The 12,190-nt window shown below is 38.1% G+C and overlaps 1 protein-coding gene across 1 annotated transcript in view; it reads right to left on the reverse strand.

Moving 5' to 3' along the window:
* Positions 1 to 12,190, reverse strand: part of EEIG2 (EEIG family member 2) — an 81,568-nt gene that overhangs the window by 33,406 nt on the left and 35,972 nt on the right. The window contains exons 2-3 of the mRNA XM_061411001.1: positions 8,283 to 8,403; positions 2,364 to 2,393 (exon numbers count right to left, since the gene is read on the reverse strand). Coding sequence (XP_061266985.1) covers positions 2,364 to 2,393; positions 8,283 to 8,403 — 151 coding nt within the window. The remainder of the gene's footprint in view (positions 1 to 2,363; positions 2,394 to 8,282; positions 8,404 to 12,190) is intronic.

Genomic DNA, 12,190 nt, shown 5'->3' on the forward strand with positions numbered 1-12,190 from the left:
CTTGGGACTTCTCTAGTGGTCTGGGCTTCCACTACAGGAGGCACAGGTTCAATCCTTGGTTGGGGAACTAAAATCCCACAAGCCATACAACATGGCCTTAAAAAAAAAACCCAACTGTCTTGAAAGAGCTTACATTCTAATGAGATACAAGAGTCCATATTTCCTTGTGATTTTCTCTTTGGTTTCACTGAGATAACTGTCTCATTAAAATGGCATAGATACATACATTCTAAGTATAACTGTGATAGATCTTGTGCTGGATAAAGGAAGGCACAATTACAAGAAAGAGAGTGAAAAAGAACATTTCTCAGTGGGGAGGGATGACTAAGCTGAGTTCTTAATGATACATGAGTTGACAGAAGCACGTGCATGGTAGGGAAAACACCAAGTCACAAGGCACAAGTGCTAAAATAGCCCAGCACGCCCAGGAACGTTCAGAGGGCAGTATGTCTGAAGCGTAAGGATGAGTGAGTGTGGGTGGGTGGGTGCACGTATAGATGGAAGATCTGTAAACCAACACGAGTCTAATATGCTAGATGGAGGACTTTTCATTTCGTTGTCCTTACAGGCAATAGAGAGCTGCTGGAGGACTAAAAGTGGAGGAAGGATATGATATCGTTGAATTTTAGAATGATACCCCTGGAAATAATACAGAGAATGAACTGGAGAGAGACAACAGAGGAAGAGAGCAAAAGACAGGAGGCCAATGTGTGTTTTACATAAGAAATAATAAAGGCATAATCTAAGGCAGTGGTCTTGGGACTAGAGAGAAGAGATGGTTTCAAAAGCTTTTTGTAAGAGAGAAATGAAGATTTGTTAATCACAGCAGACTCTTTTTTTTTTTTTTGGCCTACCCACCATTTAATGCCTTGGTATTCCTTGCTAGCAAGCCGTGATTTTATTCAAGTATCCACTCTTAGCTCATCTGTGTGCACAAGGAAAGCAACCCGACTCCAGATGATAGTTCACCTGTGATTAGTCTAAGCTGACCATGGCCATCCATTCCTACTGCCCATGACTAGTTTGGGAGAGGGCATATAATCCAGCTGTCGCCAATCAGAGGTACGGGGAAATCCTCTGGCGGCCATCTAGGAAGTTTTCTCACTTAAAAAAGACATAAATGGAGAAAGCAGCTGGGCTTTGTTACATGTGAATATGTTGACTAAAACCTGAGCAGCTAGCTACCTCCTGATCTTGAAGGGACGAGCCAAGGACAAAGCCATCACATAGAGAATGTAAGAAAAAAAAATATATAAAACAAAATAACATGGGTTCTTGATATTCTCTAGTCAGTGAATCCTGGAGAAGCTCTATCTCCTATCTGCCTGTTTTGTGAGATTAAAAAAGCCTCTATGTGAGGGGACTTTTCTGTTACTTGTAGCAAAGAGCATCTGAATTGACATTGCAACCAACCAGTTTTAGGGAGTTGGGTAATTTGACAGTTGAAACTAGTGCCCTGGTTCTTGGCTTAGATGACTGGATTGAAGGAGACACCATCACAGGGGCTGGAAATACAAAAGGAGAGTGGGGAGTTCCCTGATCGCCTAACGGTGAGGATTCTGGGCTTTCACTGTGGCCTGGGTTCAATCCTTGGTGGGGAAACTGAGAACCCACAAGCATCATGGTGTGACCAGAAAAAAAAAGAGGAGTATGTGGTTTAGAAAATAAAGAGGTTTAGAAATAAAAGACAGTATGTGGGTTTCTGGTAGTATTATTAATTACTAATTCCTTCTATCTAGCAAAAAGTGAGCACATTCATTAGTAATTCCATATAAAAGTATAAAAGACAGTATGAAGTGAAGTGAAGTGAAGTGACTCAGTCGTGTCCAACTCTTTGCGACCCCATGGACTGTAGCCCACCATGCTCCTCTGTCCATGGGATTCTCCAGGCAGGAATACTGGAGTGGGTTGCTATTTCCTTCTCCAGGGGATGTTCCCAACCCAGGGATCGAACCTGGGTCTCCTGCATTGCAGGCAGACGCTTTATCCTCTGAGCCACCAGGGCAAAGACAGTATAGAGAATGCTAAACGAGCACAGAGTGGGGAGTCCTATTCCACTGGGGGTTGGGTGGGAATGAGACTACATCCTGGGGAAACCAAATTAACAGTTGCTATTGTTTAATGCAAACCAGAGATTGTCTTCTAGCAAGGAAGTTTAAACTTAATGACATCCCATAATCAGCATTTATAAAGAATATGCCTATAATTTATTGTTGGATCCAACTATTTAATCTCCAAATTGCTCACTTAAAAACATCCATGCTTGAATAGCAATTAGAAAAGCAAACCATTTAATATTTAGGCTTATAAATGGCAATGAGGGATATTACAAATTCCAAGAGAGTTAAAGAAGACCAACTTACCTTTGCATAAGCTTTTCCACCTTTTAATTCCTGCCAAAGATAAAAAACACTGTAAGGATATCATACGACTAATGATTTAAAATTAAATATATGTCAAATAGTTTTGAGGTAGGTATTTATTTATATGCTGGCAAATCCACTCCAGTGTTCTTGCCTAGAGAATTCCATGGACAGAGAAGCCTAGTGGGCTACAGTTCATGGAGTCACAAAGAGCTGGACATGACTAAGCAACTACACTTTCACTTCAAGTATAAACTAAAGTTCTGATGATCTTAAATCCAACTATTTGGATGTCCCCCACCTCCCTCTGACAAGTAACCAGAGTTTTTATTTAGAATTTAACTTAAATTTGAAGGAGACAAATGGTGAGAAGACAAACTAACATTTAATCTATTTGCTGAAGAAGAAACTGCCGAAAAGTGTTCTGGACACATTGCAATAACCTGAATCACTAAAGAAAGGTTAAATTATTTACTTAATTAAGCATATTAATAATACATTGCACAAAGATTTCAACAAGAGTGGAGATCCCCACCCCAGAGACAACCACTGTTAGCAATTTTTAGATGTGTATATGTATATGTGTGTGTATATATATTTATTCCCCCTTTACTCAGATAAAGTAAGGTATATGTATTATAATAACATAATACATATACCTTAACATAATACATATACCTTACTTTTTCCCACCTAAAACATATAACATTGTCCCATGGTAATATAGTAGAAACTTCCTTGTCTAACTCTTATCTAATGTGAACAAAACTGGCAAAAGTGAAAAATAATAAAAATATATATAGATGTCTTAACACTTTACTTTAAAATATATAAACTACATTAATTTGCCAAATCCCTCAATTTGGGACATCACACAGATACAAGATTTAAAATGCTTAGACACTGCTTATCACACAGTATATACTCTGTACATGTGTTTGCTGAATGGAGTTATCTTCTTATCTTTCATAAACCAAGATGCACAATGCATTATGTACCATTTCCATCTTTAAAGGGGTGAACTTAAATAAGCTGAGAGCTAATCTATGGTAAACTCTATTGCTCATGAATATTTGCTATCCCTCCCCTTCTCTGCCCCTTTAGTCATGCCACCAGGTGTACTCCATTATGAATTACCAAGTTTTCCTTTATTATAAAGTTACTGTCATATCTGTAATAGTGCCTTTCTTTAACAAAGCAAAACAAAACTTTTTCTAGATAATCCTAGTCTCTACTAGATAATTCTTTTCTTTGCTCCCTTCTACAGCCAGATTTTCCAAAAGACTTACCAAAATTTGCTGTACCCTACTCTCTCTTCAAAGTAACTCTAATTGGGTTTTTGCTCCTTGTCCCTCTGCAGTGGCTCTTAAGATTACCAATGAACTCCATTTTTATTAAAGCCCAAGGCTTTGGCTTCATCTTACTTAATTCCAAAATAGCTCTCTGCCTCCTTCTTAGTAAGATTTTTTTTCTAGAAACTTCCAAGGTGCTACAATTGTCTACTTTTCTTCCTACCTCCCCGGCTACTTCTCACTCTCCTTTGCAAGACCTACTACTCCTTTATTCAACCTCTGTAGACAGTATGCTAGCTGCATCCTAAATATACATTCTTTCCCTCTCCATTATAATAGAATCCTCTATTTTTAGCTGGGCTTTGGCTACCCAAAATAAAGTAACTGACTACATTTTTCACTTTCTTTTTGTACTATAGCAGTGTCACTAAGATCTGGCCAAAAGTATATGAGAAATGATATATATGAATTCTTGCTCCTTTCTTGTACTTGCTAAGTAATTTAATACCACTTCTAAGTGTTTGGTCTAGGGCCTCTTGCTTTCTCTATCTACACTTTCTCGCTGACCTATCCCATTCAGGTCTATGGCTTTAAATAAGAATTGTATGCCGACGACTCAAATCTTTAGTCTGAACTTCTCCTCTGAGTTCCATATTAGTATTTTAAATGCCTACATGACATGTCCACTTGATGTCTCATGTGTGCTTAGCCACTTCAGTCACCTTCAACTCTTTGTGACCCTATGGACTATAGCCCGCCAGGCTCCTCTGTCTATGGAACTTTACCAGCAAGAACACTGGAGTGGGTTGCTATGCCCTCCTCCAGGGGATCTTCCTGACCCAGGGATTGAACTCAGGGCTCCTACATTGCAGGCAGGCTCTTGACCTGCTGAACCATTGCGGAAGCCCCTGATGTCTCATAGACACTTCAAGTTTAACGTGGTCAAAATAGGTCTACTGATCTCTATTTATCTGCCCCCCCAAATTGCTCCAATGCATGTCTTTGCTATTTCAATAAACAGCTGAATCATCTACCCATATGCTCAAGAAAAAGATCTAAGAGTTATTCTCAATTTTGTTTCCCACATTCACCATACCCAATCCATTAGTAGGGGGCTACCTCCAAAATACATCCTGAATCATACCACCTCCACTGTTATAACTCCATGCCAAAACATAAGCGTTCCTCATCCAAACTATCCCAATCACTTAAGTGGCTTCTGCAATTCATCCTCCACACAGCAGCAAAAGTCATCTTAGAAGACCATGTCTCTCCTTTTTAAAATCCTCAAATTGATTTCAAATTACAAACAAATGTATTCCAAATATACAATTGGAATAAAATCTAAACTCCTATAAAGCCCTGCTGATCCAGTGCCTCCAATCTCATCACCAAGAACTTCCACTTCCATGTGTTCCATGTTCCAGCTAGGCTGGTGGTCTATCTTTAAACATGTTAGATTTGTTTTTTGTGACTTTTGAACACGTGGCTCAATATCTTTCATCAGTTTTAGAAGATTCTCAGCCACAATCTCCACAAACTCTCACCTCTCTTTTCAGGGCTCCATACATGTCATATATATGTCAGACCTTTATATTGTTTTCTGTGTCTTACACCCTGTTCTGTGTGTCCCACACTTATATTTTCTTTCTTCCTTTATAATTTTTTAAAACTCTTTTATTATGGAAAATTTCAAACATACACAAAAGTGGAAGAAGTAGTATAATAAATCCCCATGAACCCATCAATTAGCTTTAAGAATTATCAACACTTGGCCAATTTCATCTTATCCGTATAATTCCTTATCTATCTCTTGTTGTCTCTCCATTTTTAAAAAATAGTAGGTCCTTGTTGGGTTATTTATTTTAAACATAGCAGTGTGTACAAGTCAATCCCAAACTCCCTACTGATATTTTCTTCTGTTTTATTTTCCAAAGTGTTCTTCAGTTGTGACAAACCTGCTGTTAAATACATTTGTTGAGATTTAGTTTCATTTACTTAGTTTTAAATTTTAGTTACTGTATTTTTCAGTTCTAAAATTCAATTTAAGTTTTAACTCTTATTTTCCATACTCTTGACTAATTATAATTATTGTAGAAAGTTTATTACATCTTTTCCAAATCTGTATCTCCCATGGGTTTGTTTTTATCATCTTGTTTTCCTTTTGATTTTGGTCAGGCAGTCATGTCTTTTTGGATGCTTGGTAACTTTCTGTGCGTGATAACTTGAAGAAATAATTTTAGGCTCAGAGTAATGTTATTCTCCTCCAGAGAAGATACATTTTTTTCTGGCGAGTAGAAAGGTCAACCTATCACTTTCATTTAAGCAGTGACTAAGCTGATTGGAAGCTGAATGTCAATTTTTGTAAGGGTTGATCTACAGCCATTATACTCATTTTTCTAGGCTGAAACTCTTACAGAGTCCCAACTAGAAACTCAGGGTATTTACCAAGGCTCCTTCTGTGAGTGGGCTCTGGACTCCATTTTTGTTGCCTTAGTCCTGTAAAATTGCCAGAATCTTAGCTCAGCTTCTTAGCCTCTCCATCACTGCTTTTGGCTCAGCTCCTTAGCTGCTGCTTACAAATTAGCAACTGCTCTGAGGGTAAAACCAAGGCCAAATGTCAGGCTCATGTCTTTATGCTTCCCTGGTCTTTGATTCTAAACCTCTTAAATCCTTGCTGAAGGCAGCTTCTAATGCCTTCAAGCAGCTATTTTTAATATTTTGTATGGTTTTTTGGAAAAGTTCACCCTTCTCAGAGGGAAGGGTGGCCTGTAACAAGCTAGTTCATTAATTTGAGAAGCATAAATTCCCAAGTTTATTATAATTTTAGGGTCTGTTATGGATTTAACTGTGCTCTCCCCAAAGAAATACTGAAATCTTAATATGCAGAGCCTCAGAATATGACCCTATTTGAAAATAGAGGAGGCTTTACACAGATAATCAAGTTAAAAATGCAGTCCTAATCCAATATGACTGCTGTCCTAATAAAAAACAGGAAATTTGAACATAGACACGCACAGCAGGTGGATGATACAAAGACTCAAAGGGAGAAGACAGCCATACATCTGGAGTGATACAGCTCCAGGTCGAGGAAAGCCTCAGACTACGAAACTAAGAGAAAGGCATTGAACAGTTTCTTCCCTTCTTGCTTTCAGAGACAGCATGGCCCTACTGACATCTTGATTTTGGACTTCTGGCCTCCAGAACTGTGAGACAATAAATAAATTGTTTTAATCCACTCAGTTTGTGATACTTTGTTGTAGCAGCCCTCACAATCTAACAAAGGGGTTTTTTACTTTCAGGGCTTCCCTGGTGGCTCAGACGGTAAAGAATCTGCCTGCAATGACGGAGGGTACAGGTTCGATCCCTGGATTGGGAAGATCCCCGGGAAAAGGGAATGGATACCCACTCCAGTATTCTTGCCTAGAGAATTTCACACACAGAGGAGCCTGGCGGGCTACAGTCTATGGGGTCGCAAAGAGTTGGACACGACTGAGTGAGTGACAATCTGTACAGTTAATTTTACGTGTCAACTAGACTGGGTCATGGGGTGCCCAGATATTTGGTTAAACATTATATCTTAAAGTATGTTTTGCAATGCAGATAGTATTTATACAGTTGGCTTTACTAATTTTTCTTTATGGGTTCTCACTTTTACATAATAATTAGGATAAGGTACAGTAAGTTCAGTAAGTACTTCCATATACCAAGCATGGTAAGAGAATACTAGTGGTTCACCAGTATCTGTTCTTTCCTTCTTTAATGTTGGAATCTGACATCACTCAGGTTGAGACTACATTCGCAGCTTTTCTTCTAGTTCGGTGTGATCATGTAACTAAGTTCTAACCAGTATGAGCACTTTTGAGTCATGCCCTAAAAAGGAATGCATTTGTTCTCTCGTTGCTTTTCCTTCTTTCTCACTGGTGGAGAGATAACAAGACTAGAGCAACTTCCTTGGATCTAAAAATGGGCATCATACAGTGAGGATGTCACAGCTGCTCTACCAGCCCTGGATTCCTTGGCTATTACCTGAGAGAGACATACACTTCTATTTTAAGTTTACAATGTATTACATTGAAACAATCTGAGATTATAATTTTTATAGATTATTGGTAATATGCTTCAACTTAGTAAATAGAAATGACATTTAAAAAAAACCATGGGTTTAAAATCAGAAAGATTTGTGCTTGAGTTCCTAATTTATCATTTATTAGCAAAGTGAGTTTGTGCAAGTAACAACCTCTTTGAGCCTTGGTTTTCCTGAAAACGGAAAAGATAACACATTTTCAGGGCTGTTATTAGACACAAAATATGTAAAGTCCCTAAAAAAACAGTGCCTAATAAAGCAGAGAAACAATGAATGGCAGGACAAAGACCTATTATGGCCCCTAAACTAACAGAAATAAGATTATTAATTATATGCATAATGATAATGAGATGAAGGATCTTGATAATATTTTATTTCTTCAGATTCCTCATCATACTTATCATAGAAATGTAAATTATGCTGCAGGTATGAAGTGAAATTTATAACAGTTCTAACAGTAAAGCAGAGCTAAAGTGAGTCAGTGACGATGGAACCAACCACGGTTTCTGAAAGGAGAGAAGGAACAGGCTGTTCTTATACCTTCCTCACAGAGACTCTGTAGATACAAGGGTCCAGGACACCCGTGGTGGCACTGGCGCTCATTTTGCACATAAATGAGAACTTCTTTCTCCAGTGAACACAGTTTGCTTGCACCACCTCCCTGAGGGGGGAAAAAAAGAACCAGTTAATTAACTATGATAGCATGGATGACATGTTAAAACACACACACACTATTTCACGCAAGTCCATAATGTAAATATTTGGAAACTATGAAATATGAAGAAAACAAATTCCTAATTGTGTAATCTGAAAATCTTCAGAAAGTTTTAATTATTCACAGGCAACTGAAAAATAGTGAATTTACTTATCAATTCAATCAATATAGAATGATGCTTCACCATTCATTCAATACACAATACACATTTGTTTATATTAGATGTGATGAGTATGTGCTAGGTGATTAAAATATGAAGATCAGAATAACTATTTTTTAACCTGATTGGGCTTAGAGTTTAGTTAGTGTAAAAGATAGAAATATAAAAATACTTATTCTAAAACAACTACTGTCACAGCTTTACTTCTATTCCAGTCACAAGAGCAACAGCAGATACCATTTATGGACAGTTCACCACATGTTATTTAATCTCACAACAACCCCAGGAGTAACAACCTCGGCAGCTGGCACTATCCTCACTTTATAGGTGAGGAAGTGAAGAAGAACTAAAGAGCCTCTTGATGAAAGTCAAAGAGGAGAGTGAAAAAGTTGGCTTAAAACTCAACATTCAGAAAATTAAGATCATGGCATTCAGTCCCATCACTTCATGGCAAATAGATGGGGAAACAGTGGAAACACTGACAGACTTTATTTTGGGGGGCACCAAAATCACTGCAGATGGTGACTGCAACCATGAAATTAAAAGATGCTTGCTCCTTGAAAGAAAAGCTATGACCAACTTATTAAAAAGCTATGACAGCTTATTAAAAAGCAAAGACATTAATTGGCCAACAAAGGTCCGTCTAGTCAAAGCTATGGTTTTTCCAGTGGTCATGCATGGATGTGAGAGTTGAACTATAAAGAAAGCTGAGCGCCGAAGAACTGATGCTTTTGAACTGTGGTGTTGAAGAAGACTCTTGAGAGTCCATTGGCCTGAAAGGAGATCCAACCAGTCTATCCTAAAGGAAATCAGTCCTGAATATTCATTGGAAGGACTGATGCTGAAGCTGAAGCTCCAATACTTTGGCCACCTGGTGTGAAGAAATGGCTCACTGTTAAAGACCCTGATGCTGGGAAAGACTGAAGGCAGGAGGAGAAGGGGATGACAGAGGATGAGATGGTTGGATGGCATCACTGACTCAATAGATATGAGTTTGGGTAAGCTCTGGGAGTTGGTGATGACAGGGAGGCCTGGAGTGCTGCAGTTCATGGGGTTGCAAAGAGTTGGACACGACTGAATGACTGAACTGAAATGTGCATACAGAGAGATGTTAACTCTAGGTCATTTAGGTAGGAAGCAGCATCATTAGCATTCAAACCAGGCTCGATTTAATTTCGATTTAATTCAAAAATCCATGTGCCCATTTTTTTCACAACTCTGCCCTTTCAAGTTTCCAGGTCTCTGTGTACATGCTGTTCCCTCTACCATTCTCTTAGAAAGGAAGGATAATTAATCCTCTGACTTCAGAAGAAAAGAAAGGCAGTGGGCAAAAACAGCTGGAGAAAGCAGAAAGGAAAGGCAAGAGAGCTCAGGTTAAACGGTTTTTATTTTCTTAGGAAAATAATTATAAGGTGACTTCTATAGGATGATAGTAGCTGATGGGTGACTTGTTAGGCTGAGGATGGTGAGTGTGACAGGGAGTCAACTTGTAGCTGCCTTAGTGAATAAAATGAATTTGTACTAGGACCAATCGATTTGGTTTTATAGATTTCTCTATCAATGCACAGACATCCAAAAACAAGAAGTGCAAAAAGAAATATAATTTAAAAGCCAACTATGTGTTTGTGTGTGGTATGTGCATGTTATATATAAACAGAGATGAGGGGGTGTATTTTATCATAGGTTTAACTGTAGTAACTTTAGCTTTTTTTTTTTTTTCCCATTAGGAAGCTTTAGCTGATTTAAGAAATTATGAAGAGAATGCATGTGTTCTTAGGGGAATTTCCCTAGAAATCCAGCAGGTATGCAATTTATCTGTATAAATTTATCTACATACAGCACAGGCAGAATGAGAGTTGCTTGGCAAAGGATAGATCTGAAGGTATTTGTCAGGCAACCTGAGGCATCCCCAGTAAGATGAGAAGTAGCTAACTTGTATACTCAAAAATAAGTGAATTTGAAAAATCAGTGAATAATGAGAAAAACAAGCTTTCCTCTAAACATCTCTTAGCCTAAAGACTTGATCAAGGTATCAGCCATGGTCTCTGGAGCTTCCCCCTTAAGGTATGCAGATAAACAAATCCCAGTACCCCTGGACTCTTCAGGAATATTTTGAGCTTCAAGGCTTGGTAGTTCCTATCATTGAGACCACTGATAAATGATCAAGAACCAGAAATAACATTAAAAAAACACCTGTTATTTTACTTTTCTGATAAAATTAAATAAAAACTTCTGATCAAGGATGGCAGTAATACCTGTATTAGCTTCAGCTCTCTCCCCCAAACTTTCTAAATTAAAACAAAATTTTTTAAGTCACCCTCATACAAGGACAAAGAAAACCAGACAGGAGACAAGAAAAAAAAAAGGCAGTGACAGACAAGTAATCACTAATTAAGCAAATCAAAGAACGCTGAACCTTAAGCTGGTAACACTGAAAGCCAAGAGCAAGAATTTAAAATTGATCTTGAAGTAGAATGAAGGAAGGACAAAAGGCAGAGTCAATGAGCACCCTCCACATGCACAAAGCTTTTACTCAATTTTTAGTGCTCCAAGTTAAACATGAGCAGATACTTAAGGAAAGTCCCTTAATATGAAAGGCAGAGATCAATAAATAGCAAAGAAAAAAAAAAACCCAAAACAAAAAACAACTTGAACAAAACAAAGTCCACACTGGAAGAAGAAAAGAATATTAGAGAGAAAGAAAGTACATCTACTGTACAGGAATAGGATACTGTTTTTAAAAAAGGAACATACAGGAAACTAACATGGTAACAAACAGGATCACCCAGAGGAAATCATTGAACTCCTAGAAACACACAAATTACCAAAACAATCAAGAAGAAAACTTGAACAAACCAATACAAAATGAGATTGAGCCAGTAATCAAAAACCTCCCAACAACAACAACAACCAAAAAACCCAGGACCGGCTAGCTTCAGGGGTGAATTCTACTAAATACTCCAAGAACAATACAAATCCTTCTTAAACCTTCCCCCCCCCAAAAAAAAAAAAACAGAAAAGAAGGAACACTTTGAAACTCGTTTTATAAGCAGCAGCATCCTGATACCAAAGCCAGATAAAACCACCATAAGAAAATAAAACTATGGACCAATATCTCTGATAAAGATAGATACAAAAATTCTCAATAAAAATATTGGCAAACTGAATTTAACAACATATTAAAAGGATCAACGCATGCAAAATCAACATGATATATATACCACAGTAACAGAATCAAAGATAAAAACCACATGATCATCTCAGTTTAGTTCAGTTCAGTCACTCAGTTGTGTCCGACTCTGCAACCCCATGGACTGCAGCATGCCAGGCTTCCCTGTCTATCACCAAGTCCCAGAGCTTACTCAAATTCATGTTCATTGAGTCGGTGATGCTATCCAACCATCTCATCCTCTGTTATCCCCTTCTCCTCCTGCCTTCAATCTCCCAGCATCAGCGTCTTTTCAAATGAGTCAGCTCTTGGCATCAGGTGGCCAAAGTATTGGAGCTTCAGCTTCAGTATCAGTCCTTCCAATGAATATTCAGGACTGATTTCCTTTAGGATAGACTGGTTGG

This window comes from Bos javanicus, chromosome 3 (genome assembly GCF_032452875.1).
Source record: "Bos javanicus breed banteng chromosome 3, ARS-OSU_banteng_1.0, whole genome shotgun sequence".
Lineage (NCBI taxonomy): Eukaryota > Metazoa > Chordata > Mammalia > Artiodactyla > Bovidae > Bos > Bos javanicus.